The sequence below is a fragment of the Erpetoichthys calabaricus genome, chromosome 8 (assembly GCF_900747795.2).
Source record: "Erpetoichthys calabaricus chromosome 8, fErpCal1.3, whole genome shotgun sequence".
NCBI classification, from domain to species: Eukaryota; Metazoa; Chordata; class Cladistia; order Polypteriformes; family Polypteridae; genus Erpetoichthys; species Erpetoichthys calabaricus.
The window spans coordinates 75,638,158-75,665,087 of NC_041401.2; the positions used below are offsets into that span (position 1 = coordinate 75,638,158).

The 26,930-nt window shown below is 40.3% G+C and overlaps 1 protein-coding gene across 7 annotated transcripts in view; it reads left to right on the forward strand.

Annotated features, from left to right (window-relative positions):
• The window catches only part of auts2a (activator of transcription and developmental regulator AUTS2 a), a 1,241,941-nt gene that overhangs the window by 1,210,848 nt on the left and 4,163 nt on the right, over positions 1 to 26,930 (forward strand). For 6 of the 7 annotated variants that reach the window (XM_051930719.1, XM_051930722.1, XM_051930718.1 and 3 more), the window contains 5 exons: positions 1,648 to 1,719; positions 14,321 to 14,462; positions 21,292 to 21,369; positions 22,594 to 22,677; positions 23,504 to 23,726. In XM_051930719.1, the coding sequence (XP_051786679.1) occupies positions 1,648 to 1,719; positions 14,321 to 14,462; positions 21,292 to 21,369; positions 22,594 to 22,677; positions 23,504 to 23,726 (599 nt within the window). The remainder of the gene's footprint in view (positions 1 to 1,647; positions 1,720 to 14,320; positions 14,463 to 21,291; positions 21,370 to 22,593; positions 22,678 to 23,503; positions 23,727 to 26,930) is intronic. The other variant, XM_051930723.1, reaches the window with a different exon arrangement.

Here is a 26,930-nt window from a genome sequence, read left to right on the forward strand (position 1 = left end):
TCCCCCCTGCCCCACCTCCTCCAACTTCTCCAGAGGGGTATCCGAGATGTAATCTGTCAGGCATGTCCTGGTTCTGCCCCAAGGTCTCCTTTCAGTTGGACATACCTGAAACACCTCCCCAGGAAGGTGTGAAGGAGGCATCCTAATCAGATGCCCGATTCACCTTAACTGGGTACTTTCAATATGAAAAAATCTCTCAGTGGATCGTCACCTTATTGGGGTTGAGGGGATTGTGTGTTCCAGTGATCTTAGGAGTTATGTTGTCCAGGGCAATTGTTCCTGATAGAGTCACCCAAGGCAAATTGGTCCTAGGTGAAGTGATGTTATGTTGACTTCTGTGAAATGTCACGTCAAGGATCCAGTAACCTCACCCAGAAAAGGGTAATCTTGGTCTTGCCCTGTAGCCAGATTTAGGGGAGAGCTTGTCAGCAAGCACCTGGTGGTTGGGCCTTTACCCATGGGACCCAGACAGACACAGCCTGAAGGAGTAACATGGGTATGTCTATGCAGGAGGAGCCATGAGGGTCTAATGCATTGTTACTTGGATGGCGGTTGATGGTAGGTGCTTTGGCGGACTAATCCCTAGCTACCGAAACTTACTTTGGGAACATGTATGGTTACTGTACGTATTAACCATAATTTGTGAGGAGTCATATATCATTGTTTAAAAAAAAATTTAAAACTCTGCAAGGAATGTAGCATTAATGCAATTTGCAGCTTGTCCAGGCATCCATAGCTGTTTGTAGAGTATTTTAGGATTTAAATGTGTGTAAGAGGTCAAAATTGTATAGTTATGTGGTGTCACATATTTCCTTTAAATATGTTCCTTTTTAAGTCTGAATCTTTTACTCCACACCCCACACCCCCCAAAACATCCTTTGTGTCAAATTGCATCTCTTATTTAATACCTTTCATGTGAGCTCCATTTTTTTTACCCTTGTGAGTGATGCCTTTGGTACATATGTTGGTGCTGGCATATTGTAGAGTTTAAAATAAATAGTAAACCTACAGGTGACTGTGTGGCTTCTAAAATCCATTCTTGCCATACTATAACTTTAATATAATAATAATAATAATACATGCATTTACATAGTGCCTTTTAGAGTGACATGTCAAGGCCTGAATTGCTGCTTGATAGAAAGAATAGGAAATGCATTTCTGTCTGCTATGGTTACCCTCTCTGACAGAAATGTTTAGATTCAGGTATGAAACAAAAATGTCAATAAAGATGAGAATTCCTAAGTGATTAATTACAAATCTGAAGCTTCAGAAACAACAGACACCATTATTAACTTAACATCTTGTCGCTTCAGCCTTCTCAGTATATACAAAATGAATCACACAGTCCTTCTCTGTTGGCTTTCCGTCTCAGAAAAGCACTCAGTGTGGTAGCATCATGATGTACTGTGGTTGCTATATTTCATTTTTACCTCTGTAAATTATTTTTGTAATTTTTCATCAGCACCACCACAGTAATGGTGTTTGCTTGCCTTTGAATTGGGTTTACACTTTCACCACCCTTAGTGCAGAGCCCATAGTGCTCAATGACATGAATCCTCGGTCGCTTATCAGTATATATTATGATCAAACCACTACTAAACTTGTTTTGTGTTTATTTTAAACATGTTTTTATCTTTTGGTTTACAGAAGCCAGGAAAGTGGTGTGCAATGCATGTTCACATTGCTTGGCAAATCTACCATCACCAGCAGAAAGTCAAAGTAAGTATTAACACCTGCTATTGCTGAAGAACGTTAGTAGTGCAGAAACATTATATTTTGGGTAACATTCTGTTGTTTTGTTTAAATTGAACTAAAAACTGTCAGTGTTTATCATTGTCATTAAAATATTCTCCATTTTCATCCCCCATCACAACTGGCTTTCTCCAATGCAATGGAAACCAGAGCCTTTCCCATCAGCATCAGGTTCAGTACAGAAGCCTGCACTGGATGGGACATTGGTATTCATCCATATATTCATGCTCACTCATACCACTCTTAATTTGGAGCCATCACTTACTTTCTAATAGTATTTTGGGTGTACAAGGGCAACAGCATCTGGAACCCACATGGACATTGGGAGAACAAGAAAAATCCACAAAGATACACTGTAACCTCATCCCCAGAACTCTGAGGCATTTGAGCTAACTATTAGATCAGTTAACCACCCTCAGTCGATATCTGTAAACAAAAAGGTAGTATCTTGATATCTGTTTATGCCTTGTTTCTCAATATCATTAAACTGAAATATAAATCATAATACCGGCTCATGTCACCTATCTGAAACTAGGCACACTAAAAGCTCATCTTCGTAAAATAATGTGTCATGTTACAGTATATACAACACCCTCATAACTATAACGTGACTTGCAAAATGATCAACCTCAGTTCTTAAAGATCTTTTTGAATGACAATGTGCTTCTGTACTTTTGTTCAGAAAATATTGGACAATGTCATATATTCCATTAACACAGGTTCATACAAGAATTCTGTAGTCATCCACAAAATTCATTCAGCATTGCTGTAGTCAGTTGTTCAAGTACCTGATCAGAGGAGCTTGGAACTTATTCTAACATTGCTGGGCACTTGTGAGAAGCCAACCTTGAACAAAATGTCCATCCATCTCAAGGCACAGTCATACTTGGTCAACTTTGTTGTAATTGCCATTCAGTCTAACAGTGAAACTTTGCATTGTGACAGAAATTCAGGGAAACCAGAGGACATTTGTACATCGGGTATTTCAGGCTGGTGTTCAACCATGGTCTAAAAACTGTAAAGTTTTGGCACTACTTGCTGTACCACTGTGCTGCTCCATCTGCAAGATTAAAACATACTTCTGGTCTTATTATAGTTATTATTAATTCTTTTCATCTTCAGCCAAGTTAGAAATGTTCTTTCTCTTTAGTAAAATTGGCGTGCATTTGGGGGTGGCGGCTGTTGTTTGTTATAATATTTATTGGCCTTCTTTTAAAGTCTATCTATCTATCTATCTATCTATCTATCTATCTATCTATCTATCTATCTATCTATCTATCACATAGCCAGTAATGCAGATACAGAAAGACATCTTTTCACGTGGAGGTCATTGAAAATGAAAAGTTACTTAGAGCCAATACTATAAACCAGTGGTCCCCAACCTTTTTGACAGCAAGGACCACTTTATTAGATGCAAATTTTTCCACGGACCGGTCGTGGGGGGTGTGTGGGGGGTAATTTTATACACAATTTACATAACATTTCTTTTATTAAGTTATTAAGCAGTTCGCATACGTTTGCAACCTGAGATTTTTCTTCTTTTTTTGCATATAACAAAGACATATGCTTTGCATTTGCCATTTCAACAGATTGCACATCACAAACATTAACACTGTTATCGTTTTTTTCATGTCTGCCGTTTCTATAGTTGGGTGACAATGAGTTAAATTCCAATGGATGTTTTTCAAATGTTGACAAGCAATAAGCAAAAGGAATCAATGAAAACCACAGAAAACAAGAATAGCAAAAAAAAAAAACAGTACGAGGAAAGTTCGAAGAAAGAATTTTTTTTACAATGTTTCTGTTTGGGGATCGTTGTGCAAACGTGCACAACTGAGCTACGACCACAGATCTAACTGCTCTGTGGATGATTCATTCAGGCATTTCAAGGTCACTTCATTGTAATGAAAGCATCTGCTGAATGTACTTCGTAGTAATGCGATTTCTATAGACTCGTGTCATATGGGGAAACTGTCGGGACCGTAACAATACTTTGTTGTAATGCTCTCTCACCTCGGTCTCTCTCCTCTCTCTGCACCGCTGCAAAGCCCCGCCCGCCAAGCGTTCTGAAAAGTCTGAGTGAGTCTCCGTTGCCGGCAGTTCTCTCGCGGCCCGGCTGTCAGACGGCTGCGGCCCGGTAGTGGGTCACAGACCGGTGGTTGGGGACCCCTGCTCTAAACTACACTAATCATGTGAATAGGTCCATGTATAGTAGTGCATACCCTGAACTTCTGGTTAGTCTTGTGTACTGTGCATTCCTTATCATACATACTGTATAGAGACCTAGAACATTTTCCTTTTAAGTAATACTATTATTCCAAATGCAATGAAATGTGCACCCATACAATCCATCAATTTTCTAATTCTTCATTTGCTGTTATAGAGTTTTGAGGAGCCGGAGCCTGTGCCAGCCGTAGTGTAGCACACCTGGTCACCAAGGTGCACACTCACATGTGAATACTCTGTCATATCTATTTTAAAGTTGCACTTCATTCTAACACTCACATCTTTGTAATATTCGTGGAAATTGGGACTTGAGGAGAGAACTGGCAAGGGCCCAGATCAACAAATCATACTTTTGTGTCTAAAGATAATGGAAACAGCACCACTAGCCATTATACCACCATGCTGTCCAACCCTTACTGTATTTTAGTATGTTAAACTGATCAAGAAAGTTAAAACAGAATCATTTTATTAATGTCTTTAAACAGATCAAAGACATGGCATACTGGACAGTCAAGATAATTTAGACATGCACCAACTTCCATCACCACTGTTGTTTTCCACAGTAATATTATATTTTTAAAAGAATTATGAGCATAATTGCAAATCACTATAAAACAATTACCAACAATATTGTATAACAAAGAAATTAAGACATAAGTAAAGCTGAATTTTTGGTGGCAGATGTAATATTCATTTTATTTGCCATAGTTTGTAATTCCCAGACAGTATAAATTAGAAAAAAATCACAATTACAAAATAGTGAAAAAATAATCTCCAGTCCCTTCTGTAGCTGGTTAATTAGCCTGATTAATCTAATTGGAACAGCTGCATCATTAATCTGGTTCTCTGGCAAAACAGTGCCCTCTAGTGATTTCTGGGCCGTCACACTTTAATTTGAAATGTTTGCATTTGATGAAGAAATACTGTTCTTATTACGTGATTTAGTTGTGATCTTGACTGCTTTCTGTGTACTCTGTGATTATTTCTCTTGTCTATGTGCAGTAGGTTTTCCCACAGCAACTTGGATTCCCAAATCCTCTTATTTTAGACAATTGGCAAGCATTCAGGTAGCACTAAACTGCCAAATGAGAAGGTGTCCAGTGTTTGTAAATGCTGCTTATACTGTGGTGCTTTCATGGGATGATTGGATATTTATGTTTAGGGTCATACACTCTAAAACTAATTTCAGCATGCCACTAGAAGACATGCAATATGTTAAGCGTGATTTACAAAAAATATACAACATTTGGCAAACTGACATTAACTGTGGAAGCACTGCAGTTGGGGCATTTGCCTATTAAACTGTAGATGTTCAGCTTATTTTAACAGATACATATAGGTCAGTGTTTCCCAAACTCGGTCCTGGGGACCCCCTGTGGCTGCAGGTTTTTGTTCCAACCAGCTTCTATTTTGAATTGAACTCCTGGGCTAATTAAGTGAACTGATATTTCCCAAGTTCTGTGTTTAGGGAACAATATAGAAATTAGAAAACTAATTTTGCTAAAAAAAATATTAAAATGTACCAAGCAGTTAATAATAATAATAATTCATTACATTTATATAGCGCTTTTCTCAGTACTCAAAGCGCTATCCACACAGGGAGGAACCAGGAAGTGAACCCACAATCTTCCACAGTCTCCTTACTGCAAAGCAGCAGCACTACCACTGCGCCACCTGTGAGGACTATAGTTATATAGGAATAATGTATTTTATTTCTTTTTAACAATATTTTCCATAGACATATATAGATAGACGCAGCATTCACTATGTTGCCCAGTCGACACGATACATCAGCGTGTCCGCCATATTGCAAATGGCAAAAGTGCCATTTAAACCAATACAGGTAGACCTGGAAACCGGGTTTTCTGATGAAAAAACAACGTTTAAAAAAGTATCATTTACATACAACAGGTTTTGGCAAATCGTTTAAATGTAATTATTTATATCCATTTATACACTAATAATGGCAATTATTGAGACGAAAACTTGACCAATGTCTGAAACTCAAAATAGTAAGACTGCAATTGGTAGTCTGGTCTTTCTTTTAACAGTGAAATGATACACTCGATGACAAAAATAAGCAATTTTATTGTATACAAATTGGCTTAATGATTTCTGAAAACATTTCATTCATTCCTCTCTCAATCTCTCTCACACACACACACACACACAATGTGGTTACATAAATATATACAAGATAGGATCTAAAATCCTTGATACAGAACTGTCTTACATAGCTTTTTCTGTGGGTTGCCACTCTGTAATGTCAGAGTATTCAGTCTGGCAATATGGTGCAGCCTTAGTTTGTGGAAGACAGACACAACTAAAGACATGAGCATAAAACAATGGTTGTCATTTTCAAACTGTGCTTCCACAATGTGCTGCTTGAGAAAAAAAAACACATCATCTGAACCAATCTCAGCCCAAACAAACTGATTAATCAAAGATACACTGACAGCTTGCACTAATGTCGACTGTCAGAGAACACACTCAGCTACTTTGACCACCTTGACTGTACCCTCAGAAGGAATCATCAAACCTCCTTTGTCTTTTAATGTGAGCAAGTGGTAGCTTTGATCATATCATTCCGGTACAGCATCTGTTACCAAACTTGCACGGCACACATCATAGGACAGCTTTCTCAAAATCTGTCAAACAACAAACCCTGAGATGTAAACAAGGGCATTTTCCACGAGGTCACCAAAGCGGGTTGGTAAGTAGCTATGGTCACACACAATTGCAGGGATATTTGCAAAAGGTGATGGAAGCCCTTCTGCTGCTGCTGCTGGTGTAGAGGACATCTCAACAGCAGACAGGGAGACAGTCTCATCCTGTGCTGCCACATTTCCAGATGTGCTTGTAGAGGCACCACACTGAACCATGAGATGACGGAAAATGGCTTGGAATTGACCAGCTGAAAGGTTGTTATTCCAGCCCCGTAAAACACACATGCACCATTTTTACAGATCTTTATTCTTTTTAAGTTGAATTTCTTGAGAAAGAAAAAAACTGCAGTGCTAGTAACAGTTGGGCTTGTGATAGATGTACATGCTTGTCTGTCCCCACAAAGTCGATCAATCACAGCTGTCAGTCTGAGGATATTATAAAGACAATGCAATTACCATGGTAACACAGCACATGAATGCATAACTTTGCTAGCTTAGCCTGGCTTAGTTAAAGTTAAGATTACTGTATAAAACAGAATTTTCTAATCACCAAATATAACCAAAACAATTGTTCAGCCTTACCTATGAAATGTAAAACCCCGGGATCTGGTTTGGAGCGTACAGCGGTTTGTACAATCCCAAGCAGCTCATGCGTGAGGCATTCTTTATCCACTACTTCACTCCACAGCAGTGCCACTCGCAATATGGCGGCGACGTAGACATACGATGCTGCTGGTCATGTGGCGTCTACCTATATACAGTGTCTATGGTATTTTCATCTTGATTTTCATTCTACTTTTCAAGGTGTTCTAATTGTTTAATTAATCAATTATTTACTAATTAGTGGATCTGACTCTAAAGAAGTTGCAGCCTTTGATTATTTAAATTGTCATTATTAAGATACAAAGGAGGGAGAAAAACTGCACAGAGAAAGAGCAAAGTATAATGAAATCAACAAAAGAGAGTTAAGCATTTAAATCTATAGCAAAAGCAGAAATATTTATAAATGTCTTATAAATGTAAAAATCATGCTGCTATGCTTTTCTGAATGTTGAATAAAAGAAAAAAAAATACCAGTTAATTGAATGAGATCAGTGCTATCAGGTGTTGTCACTAATTAGGAATGTGGTTGGAACAAAAACCTGTAGCTACAGGGGGTGCCCAGGACTGAGTTTGGGAAACACTGATATAGGTTATGTGTTTTTAACTGAGAAATAACAACCTTCTGGAATATAAAAACAAAGACAACAAGAACCGCATTCCTCTTGTTGTCACCTACAACCCACATCTTGAAGCACTTCAAAAAATTATAAAAGAACTTCAGCCAATGCTAAACAAAGACCAAACACTGAAAAATGTATTTCCTGAACCTCCCCTCCTAGCATACAGACAACCACCAAACCTGCAGGAACTAATTGTCCGAAGCTCCCTAAGTGAACCAACAGAAAATGGCACATCTCCCTGCCTACAGAAAAAATGTAAAACGTGTGCTCACATTTATCATACAGACCATATAGTTATACCACACTGTCGACTAGAACATCACATAAAGGGATCATTTTCCTGCAGATCATCTAATGTGGTCTACCTAATTCTCTGCATGAAATGTCCTGACACTGCACTCTATGTGGGAGAAACTGGACAAACACTCCGCCAGAGAATGAATTTACACAGGCTCCACATTAAACGTGGCAACACAGATCTCCCTGTAGCAGCCCACTTCAACAGCCAAGGACATTGTGAGAGAGACTTTTAAAGTCACAGTGCTTATGGGCAACTTCAAAACACAGCAAGAGAGAACAGAATGGGAAGTCAAACTCATGGTAAAATTTAATACATTACAACATGGTTTGAATAGAGACAAGAGTTTTATGGCCAGGTATGAGGATTGTTTGCATCTCTCAGACTGACACAGACAACCTGACTACAGAGGCACATTGTATGGAAAAAACTCATCAGAAACTTCAGATCTTGACCATACATTGTTCTTCTTCTCTTGTTAAATGAATCTTAGCCTGAAGATGTCTGTTAATTTTTTACATTTAAGATTTCTCACTTAAAGATTTACCAATGTTGTTACTTGTCTTAGTGTGTATATAAACACAGGGAACTCCAGTTTCTGTATTACATCTTGCCTGAAGAAGGGGCCTGAATTGCCTTGAAAGCCTGCATATTGTAATCTTTTTAGTTAGCCAATAAAAGGTGTCATTTTGCTTGACTTTTAACTGAGAAATAAAAAGTTATGAGGAGGACCTCATCCATTTTAAGTCTGTTTTAAGGCAAATGCCTACATATTGAGTAGATGTAGTAAAATTTAGTACTGATCCAGCTAAATAAAGTGAAAAGTATTGTGAGTGGGTCAGAATTCCAACATTGAGTTTTTAACAGATTTACACCTTTTAGGCATCCCTGTGTACTCTCTGAAATTGTAATGATAGTTTTCATTATGTAAAGCACTTTGAGCTACTTTTTGTATGAAAATGTGCTATATAAATAAATGTTGTTGTTGTTGTTGAATACGATGCCACCAATTTCAGAAATAACAGAGTTAGTGCATGGCTACATCAGTATCCATCTGAAAAGGAAAAAAAGGTTAAAAGTTATCCATTTCCAACCCGCTGAATCTGAACACAGGGTCACGGGGGTCAGCTGGAGCCAATCCCAGCCAACACAGGGCACAAGGCAGGAGTTAAGTTATCCCACGCTGAAAAGGAAAAAGATTAAAGACATTACATTTCATACCTTCTTTCCTGATCAGCACAGAAATTAACTTTAACCTTATTTCATTTTAATAATTCTCTTCCTTAACCTGCAATTGCACCGTCCTGGATATGATGTTAATCTGCATCCAGCTCTGCATGTTGGCCATCCAAACTACAGGGAAAAACCTGGGGGTTGGTGGCAGAATTGGCACTCCGGTCACGATAAAAAAACTTCACACTGGTTCCATGTGATGATGCGGGTTTGCTCCACGCTCCCACCGTCCTTCCGGGAGCACTGAATCCGACACCGTCAGTAATGTCACCAATGAGCTTGGCAGTGAGGCACAACAAAGCAAGGGGATGGTACAAAAAGTGCAAAGTGCTTTTATTAAAAACAACAAAAATCAAAACAGTGTCCAAATAAATAGTGCAGTGTATTCAAACATCTTCAAATAAATAATCCATTAAAACGGGTGAAAGGTGGAGGTTAAAATCCAATAAAAAAAAAAATCTTTTAAAAACAACGAGGTTAAAACAATGGCTGGAAGCAGTCTCTCCCATTGGGCTTCGCAACAGGGGAGTCGCCCTACCTGCAGGTGAACTAGTGTGGTGCTGAGGTGTTACCCATTGCATGGCTACACTCGGGTCCCAATCTGGGATACAGAGTTGGCTCGTCATGTGGTGGGTGCGGAAATGCACTGTATCAGCGTGTGCTCCTAACTTCTCTCTCTCTCTCCTGTGTGTCAGCATGTTAGTCCACAAACAGTATAACCAAACTAAATTGTTGAGTTCATAAACACAATTCAAAATTCAAAAATTGCCATTTTGCAGTCATTAGTACTGGAAACTGCTAGAAGCCTTTGGTTTTCAGCACAATCACTCAAAAAGATTTTGCTTTATCGAGATAACTATGCATGACTCAGGGTTGTTTTATGTATTGTTAGAGGGTCAGAATTTTAAGAACTACAGCGTTATGCATGGAAAGGTATGCACTAGACATATTTTGTATAATATGTTGCTACTGTATGTAAATATCATTGTGTAAGTGTTCCAGTTACATCTCTTAACATCATTTAAGAAATATAAGTTTTTGCACCTGGCTGCACATTTTCATCAGAGTATAGTTTATATTGGTATATGAACACAGCAGGATCTTATTGTGCAACAATCATTAGCTTGAAAGGTGGAAGAGGGAATTTAAGTTTTATTACAAATGAAGTAATTATACAGAAGCTGAAAATTGAAAAGCGATTGGGCATTGTCGTGGCCACAGTCTGCGTACACAACCCTGGATGTAGCAGTAACTGAACTGCATTAGTCAAATGTGTCCACTATAGCAGTGACAGTCTTGTAAACAATACACTCACTAACAAACGGCAAATTTAGAGTTGGCAGTCTGTTCAACCACAAAGCTTCCGAGCTTAAGGAAAAAAAACACAGGACAGGCTATGAATAATTCAAATGAAAGGGAGGTAGCCATGCTGGTTGTTTTGAGTATAATGTACATGATGGAGATGCTGAAGTTCAAAAACTTGTGCCAATTTCAAAAATAACAGAGTTAGTGTAGGGCTACATCAGTATCCATCTGGAAAGGAAAAAAAGGTTTAAAGTTATCCCACGCTGAAAAGGAAAAAAGATTAAAGACGTTACATTTCACACCTTCTTTCCTGATCAGCGCAGAAAGGAACTTTAACCTTTTTCATTTTAAGAATTCTCTCCCTTAACTTGCAGTTGCTCTGTCCTGGATATGACGTTAATCTGCATCCAGCCCTGCATGTAGGCCCTCCAAACTACAGGGAAAAACCTGGGGGTTGGTGGCAGAATTGGCACTCCGGTCACGATAAAAAACCTCACACTGGTTCCATGTGATGATGCGGGTTTGCTCCACGCTCCCATCATCCTTCTGGGAGCCCTGAATCCGACACCATCGGTAATGTCACCAATGAGCTTGGCAGTGAGGCTGGTGGTGGATTGTGGATATGATGTCTGAAAATGGCGAAGCCTTCTCTGGTTCTAAACTTGATAGCATGTGAGAAAGATCACGCAGGATTCCTGGTAACAGAGATGTGTTTTGATTAGTCATGGAAGAGCATTGACACTCGTGAACAGCTCAGTAATTTATTTTACTTGTACAGAGTTTTCTTATAGTGTTTGTATTTGTGTATTTTATTCTTGTTTAGTGTTGCTTATTCTATTTCGATGTTTTATATTTTCTGTATTTATTTTTATTTGGTATTTTTGCATATATTATTTGTACCAGTATGGTCTGGTGTTCTTTTTGAATTTCTGGGAAGCAGTTTCAGCATGGGAAAGGTGCTACTGTAAATAAAATGTGTGATTATTATTAATTCTGGAGGGTTCTGCTTGACTGCAAAATATCAATTTCCTGGAATCACAAGAGCATACATGTTGATTAGAGCTTAGGATGCAGTGGTGAGCATGCCATTGAGGTGTGTGGGATGTAGCATTTACCTTTGGCTAGACTGGCAGGAGGAATGCATTTAATGCTGTGAGAACACCGTGTCCCAAAGAATGGTATGTTATCATGAAAATGGCCTTGTGAATACAACTGGCTGATATCTGGAACTGATATAGTTTTTCTGTTGATAGCTGAATAAACACAAGATCTTATATTACTTAAATGCTGAAGGGGCACATGAAATGGAGTTTTTAGCGGTTTTTCATTTTGCTGGTAACAGTGGGTCATTGAGATGCAATCTTTTACTTGTTTTATGGCATTGTTTTATTGAACATTTATAAAATATTTCTGGTTTGTGTGGAACAAAATGTGAGAATGATAGGAATACCAAAGGTGGACAAAAGCGGACAAGTAAACAGAAATAGGGCTAAGAACAAGGAAAATAAAGGATTGAGCCCAAATTGACAGAGTCAGGTCCAAGCATTCAGACAGGACTATGCAGCTTAGTCAATGGAAGTCACATCACTGGGCTGCTGGCTTTCAGGGTTTGTCATTCTGTTGATGATTATAATTCAACTCCATTTTTAATCTTAATTGTTGTTTCTTGTATCTGTACCTGATGTCTGAATTTAAGAGTAACCACAAATAAATGTGAGGCTTAACAAAGCTGTTTATAAATGTTAATTCAAGCAAGTTTATTAGTAATTTTTTTTATTTTCTTCAGCTGAGTGGATTTTGCATTGAATAGACTCAAGTGCGAATGTGAATAAAGACACCTCTCTACTGAAATGCTTGTTACTTAATGTATTGGTTTATTGGAATTAATTTCCCCCATTTCAAAATTAGGGTAGAGAGGTGACATGTGAAACTTCAGCCTGAACACTAAAGCCAAAAAAAAAACAAACCTAATTATGCAACAGGTTATATAAGGCACTACCTGATGTGCTGCTGTGTCACTTATCATTTCTCACTGAAAAAAATGAGAATGGAACATTGGATCCCATCAATTCTTAAGATCTTGAACATTACAGCTCATTCATCAAACACTACATCCACACTATGTGTTTAAATGAAAGCCATCTCTGTCCACTGTACTATTTTCATATCATTTACAAATTTATTAATGGCCGATCGACAATGTATATGATATAATTGTGGACATAGCGTAAATGACTTTAACCTGGCATATTCTGTGCAATTCTGGCACAATTTTAAGCCCAATTTGCAGTCACTGACTGATTTTCTGAGTCGGCCTAAATTATAGTTTCATTGGCCATTGTTTCACATGCATTATGGGAGTGGTTGTAATGCCCGATTATATCTCATAATTGGGCTGTCGCACATTCGGAAGAGGTTCTGTCATGTCTGAAATTTCTTTCGGCTGCCTTGTAGTGTGAGCAGTCTCAAAAGATGGTTTTCTGATGTTGCTATCGAATTTCACAAAATTCTTTGTGCAGCAACGACAGTGAGTGTGCATTTTACAAGTATAGTCTGAGCACTCGCATTGTGGCATGTCAATTGGACCAAACATGCTTGTCCTCTTTGAGCACATATACAACTGACAATTCTATCATGTGGTGTGACTAGTCACTTGACCACAATTTCTAAAAATCACACAAAATGCAATTTAGATGCATACAGGTAGGCAACAAAACAAGCGCCATAGAAAGCAGTGCACATCAGAACATGATTTTCTTCAATGAAGTTTGACCAATCAGGGAAGAGCCACATAATAAGCACAAGGCAACCAGAGCGCAATGGAGTTTGCATTTTGAGAAATCTTTATTTTCACCCACCCACACTGGCTCTAGGGAGTATTTGTTTTCGTGAATTGAAAAAGCTGCTCAAATGTGGATGAAAGGTGAAAACAGAGACAAATGTCTGTATTTTTAAATGAAAATAAAGTAGGGTGGATGGTCCCTAAGACACTAACACCTGATTCACACCTACATGTCTACAGAGATGTGCTTTAACGCAGGTGCACTTTAACTCCCGCAACCCAGCATGCAGTAACCAGGATGTAAGAAGTAAAGACAGTGAGTTGAGGGACTGAAGGACACACTGTGATACATCAGGTAGTGGTGCAAACTTACTACCTTTTGGATCCTGCTTCATTGTCACTCTTGGCTGCCTTTTTTGCAGTATGCATGTTCTTTCCATGTCTGTGTGGGTTTCCATTAGGGATTTCATTTGTCTTCCACGGTTCCAACACATGTTGTTAGGTTGACCGGTTACTCTGAAGAAATCTGCCTGCTTGTGAGGGAGTATGGGATTTTCTAAGTGCCCTGTTGTGCACTGCATCCTTTCCATGGTTTGTTTCTACCTTCTGGCAAATAGGCTCTAGTTCCTCACAATCACAAACTGGAAAAAATCTTCACAAAATGGGTGGTGATAAGAATTTAAAATGCATGCTAATTATATAGGCACTCCAAAGACCACATGTGATTCCTCATTTTTGAGCTATATGCTAGTTGTTTTTACATTGCCTGTTTATCTGTATGAAGATTTAACTCATACTTGGAAATGGTGTTTCAAGCTGTCCTTTACTCTTACAGCAGCAGATGCAATGTGACCCACACAAGCTGGACTTTGGTCTAAAGCCAGAGTTTCTGAGTCGCCTTCCAGGACCAAGCCTTTTTGGAGCCATCCAGCATCCTCATGAACTTGCCAGGCCTGCCACTTTGTTCTCTGCTACAGGTAATGATTTTCATATTTGCAACAAATCATCTTTCAAAGATATGCTATCAGGGATGGGTGGCACAGATACCCCACTTATGGCCTCATTTGTATAGGAGTAAAACTGAGGTGGAACAAAATAAAACTTGTAGGGGTATTTATAATAAGAGAGAGAGAGAGATATCTACAAATAGAGGTTTGTTGGTTAACAGCTTAGCTCCCAGATTATAAATCCTGCACAACTGAAATTTTCCATTGCATGCTAAGGGTACCCAGGTAATCTGGTTTATGGCATGCAACATGGGTATGGCATATTCTAGTTTAGGAGAGTTATGATACACAAGATAAAAAAGATGTGAGAAATATTAAGGTGCATGGTGACAGAGAAAAACTTCTCGATCCCAAATTTGTCTTGGTCCTTGGTTCACTTTGCTGATAGAATATAAAGGCTGTCGGGACACCAGCAAGTATAAAAGAAATTTATTTAACAAAGACACCATTGGAGCATACCAAAGCAAGATGTGTTTTCTTGCCCTGTAATCACGGAGATGCTAACAATTCTTTATTCGGAGAAAGCTTTTATAGATATGAATATACAAGAGCATCTTCAGCATATAGCTGATAACATGTAAATTATCAATAGGATTAACACAGTTAGAAAAACCTTTTTGAGTCTAAGAGACCAAGATGCTAAAAAGTTATTAAAAGATTTTGTCCAACAAAGAGAAGGGTGGAAATATGTGCTATAATGTGGCCATCACTCCATTCTGAGCAGTGGTTTGGAATAAATAATATATTGTGAGCCATGCCATATCCTAGTGTATTTTCTATATACTTTTATCAATATAATCTATATACATAGGCAGGAACCCTTTGTAAATGCGGCAGCAGTCCATCAAATCTCTCTTTTGCTTCAATTTGGATTTACCAGTCAGCTTAACCAGATGATCTTTATAACAGAGGAGGAAGCCCCTTTGAATAAGGTGAAAATGTGCACACTGGGTTTGATCCCAAAAATCATGCCATCTCATAATATTCAGTAGGGAAAAAAGCATAAATATATACAGTAGGTGATTCGTCCCATAGACATGACTTGAACTCAGAGAGTCGGTTTCTGGTCAGAATAAAGAAGACCTGCAATAGAAAGCAATACAGCAACTGGCCTATCAAATGGGAAAGTGCCTGCTTTGTGGACATGTCAGTGAAGTGTGCTTTTGTGCCTGGCATAAAGAGAATATTAGGCTCAATTTTACAGCCTCAACGGGTATAAACAATGGAACACAGGTGGGAGTGCAATTGTAGGGGCACTGAGCCCTATAATATATGGGGCAGAGAACTTTGGTGTTCACCTGATATGTCAGCAGTTATGGAGATTTTGTTAGTTCTTATATTCTGCCTACAAACAGCTTTCAATTTTCTTCCTGCAATTTAACATGTAAGAAAACCAATATTGACAGCTGGTTAACTGCCAGGCTTTGGTAAGATGGTGAACCCCAGGAAAAATAGTGAGTATCAAACTAAAGCTATAGATCAGGAAAATAATGTGCCTAGGAGTGGGCAGACTGCATTGTCTATGAAAAGTGAGCACATAGCCTCCAATACCCTACCAGCATTGTTATAAAAGTGAATCTAAGATGGAATAGAAATAGCTATCTGTGGTCAGGATCATGTAAGCTTGGAAACCTGGGTAAAAAATTTTTAACAGATTTTATGTAAGTTAAAGAAATGTATTGATTTTGCTCCACTCAGTAAGAATTTTTTGATATGGAACATTGTTGAATTTGGACTACATGTCAAGGAGGACAAACCTAGTAAATGGTGGTTGATTATTGAATTTGAAATAACATTGACTTACTTTTCTCACTCAGATCTTTTTTGTAAAATAGTTATTCTTTATTTCATGTTGTTTAGCTAAGTTTTAATTGATGCTAATCAACTGAATGTGTAAAGGACATCACAGTTAGCAAGGTGGAGCACTGCATGATCTTTGACAAGTCCTGATGTCTCAAACCCAATAATAGTACAGGTTTAGGAAGAGGGTCTGCTCCCTGTGATCATATTTGTTTGTAAGACCAAAGTGGGTGTAATCTACTGACTCAGCTATGGCAGAGATGCTGTGAATCAACAGGGCTGCTTTTTATGGTTCTCAAAAGTTTGTTTTCTCTGATGTCTCAGCCTTCCTCTCTTAGATGAAAGACACACTGCCTTAATGGTTTGCTTTGTCATTGATCTTTACAATATGTTCTTATTCTCTTTGGCAATGTAGTCATTACATGTGTCCAGTGTGTCATGATTGATTCTGGTGCCCTGCAGCCCTACTTAGAATCAGTGGCTATCAAATATTAATTTAATGGATGGTGATTTTAGTAGAAGTCCTTCAGTTAAAAGTTGCACTCTTTATTGGGACAAAGAAAGAGCTCTTAGATCTCAAGTAGTTGTTTACCAAATGATAAGCTGATTACTAGCCCTCTGATGATTGTGCAAGGGCAACTTGTGATAGGGAAGTCAAAGAAATAAATGTTAAATATTAACTTTTTTCCTGGTGTTTGTCTACAGCCTTGATAATAAACAGCATGTGGATTTGAACCATTTCAACAATTCCTCTGTGGAGATAAGACAATTATTCTTATCTTGTTTGTTATACTAACACTCCAAGGAATTAATGACTCAATAGGAAAAAGATATGCAAAGTAAAAGGCACCCAAAGGCCACTTGTTACTTTTGAAGGTTGACACTGTAGCCTGGTGGGTAAGGAATGTCTCTTGAAATTTCAGCTCCAGCTTTCATTGTGAACTTGGCGGTGTAATATTTTCAGATACATAGTGCAACACACTTCCAAGGAAATTAAGAAGTAAATTCATAATGCAAACAGTACGTTTTTTGCCACTATAGGAGTCTTAGAACACTAGAAAAAAATACCCAGCCAAGGCCCATGAGAGCATTTAGAAACTAATGTATATGAGATGTTTGGATGGTTTGGCTATTAGTGTGACAAAATGTATTGCTGAGTCTCGTTTTGTATCTCTTTGTTTCTCCAGACTGCAGTGTGATCCTAAGAAGATGAATATGCTTCTAAAATGGTCTTTAATATTAGAATTCACTTAGAAACTTCCAAAATAAAATGTTAGAACCTTCCTTTATCTCCCATCCTGATGAGTCAAGCACAACTTGGTCACTTAACATGTACTCTTAGCACTGCGCACTGTCATCCATCCATCCATTGTCTCCCGCTTATCCGAGGTCGGGTCGCAGGGGCAGCAGCTTGAGCAGAGATGCCCAGACTTCCCTCTCCCCGGCCACTTCTTCTAGCTCTTCCGGGAGAATCCCAAGGTGTTCCCAGGCCAGTCAAGAGACATAGTCCCTCCAACGTGTCCTGGGTCTTCCCCGGGGCCTCCTCCCAGTTAGACGTGGCCGGAACACCTCACCAGGGAGGCGTCCAGGAGGCATCCTGATCAGATGCCCGAGCCACCTCATCTGACTCCTCTCGATGCGGAGGAGCAGCGGCTCTACTCTGAGCCCCTCCCGGATGACTGAGCTTCTCACCCTATCTTTAAGGGAAAGCCCAGACACCCTGCGGAGGAAACTCATTTCAGCCGCTTGTATTCGCGATCTCGTTCTTTCGGTCACTACCCATAGCTCATGACCATAGGTGAGGGTAGGAACATAGATCGATTGGTAAATTGAGAGCTTTGCCTTGCGGCTCAGCTCCTTTTTCACCACGACAGACCGATGCAACGCCCGCATTACTGCGGATGTCGCACCGATCCGCCTGTCGATCTCACGTTCCATTCTTCCCTCACTCGTGAACAAGACCCCGAGATACTTGAACTCCTCCACTTGGGGCAGGATCTCGCTACCAACCATGAGAGGGCACTCCACCCATTTCCGGCTGAGGACCATGGTCTCGGATTTGGAGGTGCTGATTCTCATCCCAGCCGCTTCACACTCGGCTGCGAACCGATCCAGAGAGAGCTGAAGATCACGGCCTGATGAAGCAAACAGGACAACATCATCTGCAAAAAGCAGTGACCCAATCCTGAGCCCACCAAACCGGACCCCCTCAACGCCCTGGCTGCGCCTAGAAATTCTGTCCATAAAAGTTATGAACAGAATCGGTGACAAAGGGCAGCCCTGGCGGAGTCCAACTCTCACTGGAAACGGGTTCGACTTACTGCCGGCAATGCGGACCAGGCTCTGGCAACGATTGTACAGGGACCAAACAGCCCTTATCAGGGGGGCCGGTACCCCATACTCTCGGAGTACCCCCCACAGGATTCCCCGAGGGACACGGTCGAATGCCTTTTCCAAGTCGACAAAGCACATGTAGACTGGTTGGGCAAACTCCCATGCACCCTCCAGGACCCTGCTAAGGGTATAGAGCTGGTCCACTGTTCCGCGACCAGGACGAAAACCACACTGTTCCTCCTGAATCCGAGGCTCGACTATCCGACGGACCCTCCTCTCCAGGACCCCTGAATAGACTTTTCCAGGGAGGCTGAGGAGTGTGATCCCTCTGTAGTTGGAACACACCCTCCGATCCCCTTTCTTAAAGAGGGGGACCACCACCCCGGTCTGCCAATCCAGAGGCACTGTCCCTGATGTCCATGCAATGTTGCAGAGGCGTGTCAACCAAGACAGTCCTACAACATCCAGAGCCTTGAGGAACTCCGGGCTTATCCCATCCACCCCCGGGGCCCTGCCACCAAGGAGTTTTTTGACCACCTCGGTGACCTCAGTCCCAGAGATGGGGGAGCCCACCTCTGAGTCCCCAGGCTCTGCTTCCTCATTGGAAGGCATGTTAATGGGATTGAGGAGGTCTTCGAAGTACTCCCCCACCGACCCACAACGTCCCGAGTCGAGGTCAGCAGTGCACCATCCCCACCATATACAGTGTTGACACTGCACTGCTTCCCCTTCCTGAGACGCCGGATGGTGGACCAGAATCTCCTCGAAGCTGTCCGAAAGTCGTTCTCCATGGCCTCCCCGAACTCCTCCCACGCCCGGGTTTTTGCCTCAGCAACCACCAAAGCCGCATTCCGCTTGGCCTGCCGGTACCTATCAGCTGCCTCCAGGGTCCCACAGGACAAAAGGGTAAAGGACATCACAGTAAACACTGCACACTGAAGTTAGGTAATTCGAGAGACTGAGTTCATACCTCTGCCTAATCATTCTCTTGATGGAGTTGTGGGAGGAACTGGCACCCTGTCTGAGATTGGTTCCTGTTGTACGTAGAATTCCAGATCTCTGTAAACTCAATTTTGGATTAAATTGTTTGGGAAATGGATGAATGGATATGTTGGGACAGGAAGTAGGCCGGAGTCATGCAACTTTGTCAAGTGTATGATAGGCCTTACATAAGGCTGTGAAGATTTAGTTCTAGTCAATTTATTTGATGTGATAATGGGCCACATGTCTACAGTAAGGTAGGCTGGAGTTTAAAAATGTAAATTTGACAAGCATATTGTCAGTGAAATAGGGACTCCACTGGTTGTGGGATAAGAGTAGAAGGGATAATAGAACAAAATAAAGGGAGCAGCAGGTTTCATTACTCGTTCCCGTGGCCTGTTTACAACTGAAGTGAGCTTAACTAAGAAGGGTATGGAACAGCTTGGTTTGGCACAGGAGAACATCTGAAGGTCATACTCAGGTGGATTGTGCACATGTTGGATGGCCTGAACTCAACTGTACTATACTTTCTATAAGATTAGGTTTATTGAAGTCAAATGAAATCAATGACACTACCCTGTTACAGATGCAAGGGGACAAAGTTAATGTCTCAGAAGAATGATGTTGAGTAACAAGTGAATAGTATGGAGTTTTGACAGTAATGAACCATGCAAAAGGCAGGTGATGACTGGAATAAACTGCCAAGGAATCTTGGTTTAGAGAGGGCACCTTTACTGAGCATTAGACAAGATATCTGACATCAATTGTGTGGGGTTAATTTTTTTTTTATTCTTCTCTTTATCATTTCTCCTTACTTGACTGTAAACTGGCCACATACCTGGAAGATAATTATCTCTTATGCATATGTCTAAGTGATCAGGCTATTTTGTTTGGCAGAATTTGTCCTGGCATGGTTATTTAATGAATGGTTCTGTAACCCATAACCACTATGGACTATACACGTAACACTTGATTTTTTTTTTTTGGATGCCATTCTTTCAGAATTCTGTCCCAGTACAGATTGGTTGTCTTTTTAATTTTACTTATTTCCAGGTTTTAGACACCCAGTACCAGAGGGATATGGATTGTCATGGCACAGCTCTTTCCTTCCAAAAACAATTATTTTGAGACCCCAGGCAAATTATTTGCAGACAGAATATTGACAGCTATGTATCCAGTTTTTTTTTATTTCAAGGAGAGTTTAATTAGTTTTGACATTGCAGGAGTCTCACTAGAGCTGGAAACTTCTCCATGAGACTGCCTACCACACTAAAGTGCTAATAAGGCCTTGCATTTAAATCCCCTTTGCAGCTTGTGAGTGGATATTTGCTACCCATGCCAGTGACCCAGAAAAGATGCAAAGAATTGTATTTTCTGCACATGAATTGTTTTGCAACCCCTCTATTGTAGCGATTGCAGGGTGCCAAATCTCTAATGCATTCCAATTCACGCATTTAAATGTCCTGCTTATATTATTTATGATGGCCTGGTTCACAAAGCCCTTGTAGATATTGGCTGCCTTGGTAGAGCTTTAATTTCACGCTTTAGGAGTTATGTCGCCCTGTGAAGGGAGAAACAAATCTTTCATTCCTTCTGACTCCCTGCTGAGTCACTCTGGCACAGAATTCAACAAGAGATGCTCCTTTTTAACTCTTTCCCCGTTCTTTGATTTGCTCTTTGGCAGGTGCTGCACATCCAGCTGGACCACCTTTTGGACATCCACCACACCCCAGCAACTTCCTCAACCCTGCAGCTCATTTAGGTAAGTCGGAAAAGAATGAAATGTATTGGTAGTAGTAAAAATGCTTGTTACCATGTCATGATGGTTAAAAAGTAGCAGGGAAAGCCACTGCTGTACCTTATCTTGTTGTGTCCTGTGTAACTGTTGGTAGCATCACAGCATTTGAGATATTTTAGGGTATCAGCTTCTCTGCTATTATATCTCTGTGGCCAAATAATCATGAAAATCACAAGTAGGGGCTTTTATGATGGTGGAATTATGTTTAGAATGACCTATTTGAGATTGTATGTTTCCTTTATCCTATCTTGGTGTCATAGCTGTGCTCTCATACGTACAGGTTGTGTTGTCTTAACGTATGTCATAGCTGGGTTTTGTTTGTCAGTTGTCAATGTTTTCTTGTGCCAATGAACTATATGCTATGAGTGTGGCAACTGTGGCAATCTTCAGGGAGAAGCTAAAGAGTAGGTTTTTGTTTTACTTTTATTGTTGTCTATCTGTGGTTTATGATAAAGGGAAGGGAGTCCCTAGAGCTTACCTTAGTACAGGGTCTAAATGGGAGTCTGAAAAGAGCCTAACATTAATCTGAAATATCAATGTAGTTGATTGAACAAGAGAGACGGATTTAAAAAAGAAAAGAAATTACAAAGTATCAAGAGAAACAGAATAAGCCCTTGATGTAGCATGATAAACCATAAGTAACTGTTAAGCTAACTAGGTGGGATTGCTCTCGTGCCCTTCTGTCTTCCATTTCCCTCCTCTCTCTCTCTCTCTTTCCTATCTCTGCCCACATCATTTTATCGCCCATAAGTTCCCATTTATGCTCCATTTTTGAGTTACTTCTGAGGAGCTGCATCCGTGATCACTGGTTACCACATTTAAACCCTGACGTCATCAGACCACTGCACTGGGTTCCAGCTGTTTGCTTTTAAGTGCAACACACAATTTCCTGTTCCTGGTTTCCTGGCCTTGTACCACACCAGACTAGAGTCCAAGTGTCTCACAAATGTTGCTTTAAAGGTAACAGGGCTGGTGTCATGGCAGTCCATTGTGGTGTAGTACTACTGGTTACTGCCGACAATAAGGCCTCATTCAGCACCTTCCTCTTTATCGTGTCTATTATACCAGTCCTGCCACTGGACATTAGACAGCAACTCACTTCTTAGTCATAGCTTAATACAGTTAATCACATAAAGCTGCTTGCCAGTGTGGTGTTAATAAATACTTTATGTGTGCCTCTTCTTTCAGAGCCATTTACTAGACCAAATTCTTTTGGAGGTTTGGGAACATTAAGCAGTTCTGCCTTTGGTGGCCTGGGAAACCCATCACTTAGTGAGTAATTTTGCCCTTACATTTGTGGGACTTATCTAGTAGTGCAGATGTTTTCAACACAGACACATTTTATAGGATACACCAGTGGTAGTAAAGATCTTGTATAAAAATATTTATGAAATCAAAGGTCATGTTGCAAAAAGTGTAATTGGCTGTGAGCTCTGGAGTCTTTATTGCTCATCTCTGCCAGCAGGGTGCAATTTGAACAATGTTCCTTCCACAACGTTCATGTTATGTTGGCCATTCCGTCTATGGAGCAGCCCCTGCAAGCTAAGATGAAATAGGAGCATTCAGCATAAGAAGCTTTATTCTTTTTTATGGGGTCGCTCATTTAGCAGTAATTTTTCATGCATGCAGTGAACATAAATAGAACTAAAGCATGACCACTTCATTTGGCCTAATGGCTTACTTTATTTTAAGCTGTCTGGGCAAACATATTTCTCATTAACATCTTTGCTTTTGTGAATTACTAGGGAGCTTATGGAAGTGTGCTGGGGCCCAGGCAATAACTGGTTGTGCTGTAGTGACGCTTGTGTGCATTTCACAGAGTTTCTAAGAAGTGATCTGACCTTGTGTGATTTTTTTAAAAAGTGACCTATAAAGAACAACAGAATTAAAAGCACAGAAAAATTGGTAACAGACAGTGAATTTACAAGGTGAATTGGATAAGTTAGCCTAGCAAGGAAAGAAGTGTTGATTTATTATCATTTTTGTCTTCTTTGGACTTTTGAATTTAATTTAATATATATCATCAGAATCAGAAAGTTTATGGACCATTTCCAAGACTACAAATTCAAATTTCTCTTCTGCTCTACCATTATTTTAGCACCAAACTCGGTGTTTGGCCACAAAGATGGACACAGTGCACAGAACTTCAGCAGTACTCATGAGCCATGGAACCGTCTTCATCGGACCCCACCGTCGTTTCCAACCCCACCGCCTTGGCTTAAACCGGGGGAACCAGACCGCAGCTCCTCTACCATGGCCCACGATAGAGACCGTGATGCTGACAAGCGGGACTCGTCTGTTAGTAAAGAAGACAAAGAGAGGTATGAAACTAATAGTAATACTGTAGCCTTCATGGTGGAAAGATCACATAGGGTGAATGAACCGAATTGTTTTAAAGATTCAACTTGAAGTAAGTGTGTCACCTCTTGTCTTGTCTCTTGACGTTCTCTTGCGCAATTTTAATCTCTACCATTGTCAACTGGCTGTAGTTCATCAATTAACTTATAGACAGATGTTGGTTTCCATTTATGTTTAATCAGGTCTATCTTGTCCTTTGTGTGTTTTAACAAATCTGCTTTTATATGTGTACCAGTTAGTATAATCTGTACTTTATTTTAACTGATAATTGTTCACAGTGCTCTGTGGTTACACTCAATGAAGATTGCTGTACAAAAAAATAAGTTGTAAGTAAGAGACAATCTTCTAATAAATATAAAAACATATTTAGGAGAAGTAGGTTGTTATAGCTTGCTTAATTTATTTTATTGTGTATCGTATTGTTTGCTTTGTTTACTGCCTTGTAAATAGAGCAATATAAATTAAACAATGATTGACCTATTCATAAGGATACCACACAATATTCTAAGAATTACCACTTTAAAAAAAAAAAAAATCCAACTCCTGGTTTTGTTTTCACTACTTTGTGAATTTACATTCGCTTTTTTATGGTATGCTGGTTTAACAAGTCACCACATTTGTGCACAGTTGTACAGAAACTGTTGACATGATTTCTTCAAAGAAGATTAACATTTGGTTTCTCGTTTGATAGCTTTAAAACTGAAAATGTTAACCTGCCTATGGCAGCAAAGCCAATTCGTCACCCCTTCTGTTTTCATTACTCATAATGCATTTTACTCTAGCTATGTGCTCAACATCTTTGTGCAATCTTTATGAAGTGTTAATTTGAACAATAAAACAGTTATTACAGTGGCATAAAACCTAATCATAGCTTTATATAGCAGCTGGGCTGCAGTGAAAAATTGACTTAATTTTCCCCCAACTAAATTGCAGGTGATGCTTTATCTCCACATCTGCATACTACCAGTATTATTTTCTCTCCTCTTCTTTAATGCCATTTTCATGTAAACCAACACACACTTTTACCATTTGCTTTTAATTGATAATGTATTTCTCCATTCAGAGCTCAGATATCTTATAAAACTCACAAGTAATCTCATTATATAACCTAGGAGAACATTATAAGCATGTTATTAGTATAACAAGCAGGTCTTTGGGGATGTGGGAGGAAAATCCATGTCACAGCAACAGTGACCAGGCTCAGAATTTAAAAGTAGAATGTTGGATCCAAGAGGGAGAAACTTTAATCACTGCTCCACTGTTTCAAACTTGGTCCCATTATAATAACAGAAAAACCATTAACAAAAACTTCAGGTGCTAATGAAGGCATATAAGGTGCCAGGCTGTAGAGAAGGTCAGGCATCTTAAGGCTTTATAATGTGTCTTAAAAAAAACGTAGATTTCTCTTTTCCTGGGCCCGTGTACGTGCAGCAGTAACGGTATGCATTTGGAATAAAGATTTCATTGTCTTGAAGAAGCTGAGAAGTCAGATGTCCACCTAATGGTAGTTGACACTAATTACAATGTCAGATTTGTTCCTTAGATCTGTATGTGATTGAATTGGTGTTAGAATATATGCATATGTATACAGTATGTATAAATTGTGTGTGTGTGTATGTGTACATGTGTATATATAGAATAAGACTTTATGACAAATACCCAATGAATCCCACCTCATTAATCCCCCCTATCCACATCCACCTACCCTACCCTCCTTATTTGCTTTATATTGCCTTGGATTTCTGTACATCTAATCAGTTTCCTCTGATGATGATTCCTGACAAGAGTCAAAAGCTTAGGCATATGTGAGTAATTTTCTCCCTTTGTGGACTTCCAGCTACAAATATGCAAACCGTATCACAGACCTTCACTTCCACATGACACGTGTTTCGCCGTTATTGGGGCTCGTCAGGTGTATAAGCGAATCAGCCACCATGCCGCAGTGTCAGAGGTTTTTGCCTCAGGTGTTGATGTCCGAGGTTCGATCCCAGTAGGTGATGCAAAAGTGCGTACACCTGACAAATCCCAATAAGGGTGAAACACATATGTACTCTTTGTATTATTTGGAAGATAATGTATCACATATCTATGAGCTGCTTCTTGTAAGTAAGAGAACGTGGCAGATGTTTGCTGTTAGGTAGCCACCTAATAATGATCAGATTGTGATTCAGACTTTAAAAAAGAAAAAAAAGTATATATTTACAGTATATATATATAATAAAATGAACCACCACAGGGCCCCAACACGAATACACCAAGTCAGTCCCAGATTCAAATATGTGGCTGTTTCATTATAATACCTCACAAGTGAAAAAACACAGTTATCTCTCCTCCAATCACGTCTCTTCTCTCCACCGCACTGCCCTTCTCCAGGTTGAGTGTTGCTCATCTTCCTCCCAGCTCCGACTCGAGCGGTCACTTTTATTGAGGTCCCAGGAGTACTTCTAGTGCCAGTCCTGTTGCCCATTGAAAGTACTTCTAGGTCACACTGAAGTCCCACATAACAGGAAATACATCTCTCTACTCCCTGTAAGGAACCATCTGTTCTGACTGGGATGTTCCTCCATCCATTAAGGAAGCTTTGTTTGGGTGTGACATCCTTCCCTCTCTTGGCCAATGTGCTTTTCTGTCCACTTGGGGCCTCCTGTCTGGCTAAGGTATTTTCCCTATTCCTTGTCGGGATGTCCATCCATCCCATCTGCCACCTACAACAAATATATATTGTGGTGCCCGGCAGGCGTCCATGCCCGGCCGGGACGCCCAGGAGGAGTGGAGGAGGGCTTGTGCCTCCTCCAGGACACGAGGGGGCATTCTCCGTGGTGGCTTTGGGGACCACGGGTACGGAGCTTGGAAGCTCAACCCTGTAGGGGCCCATGGTCACCGCCAGGGGGCGCCCCGATGCCTTGGGAGCATTGGCCCTCAGTACTTCCGCCACACCGGGAAGTGCTGGGGGGAAGAGACTTAAGGACACCCGGTGGACTTCCGGCTTCACCAGGGGAGCTTCCCGCCACACAGGGGTGTGGCTATGGAGACCCTGAGGATGCACCTGGAGCCCATCCGGGGCACATAAAAGGGGCCGCCTCCCTCCATTCGGGGCGAGAGTCGGGAGGAAGAAGACGAAGCGTGTTGGAGAGGAGTGGAGGCGGACCAGAGAGAGAGAGAAAGGC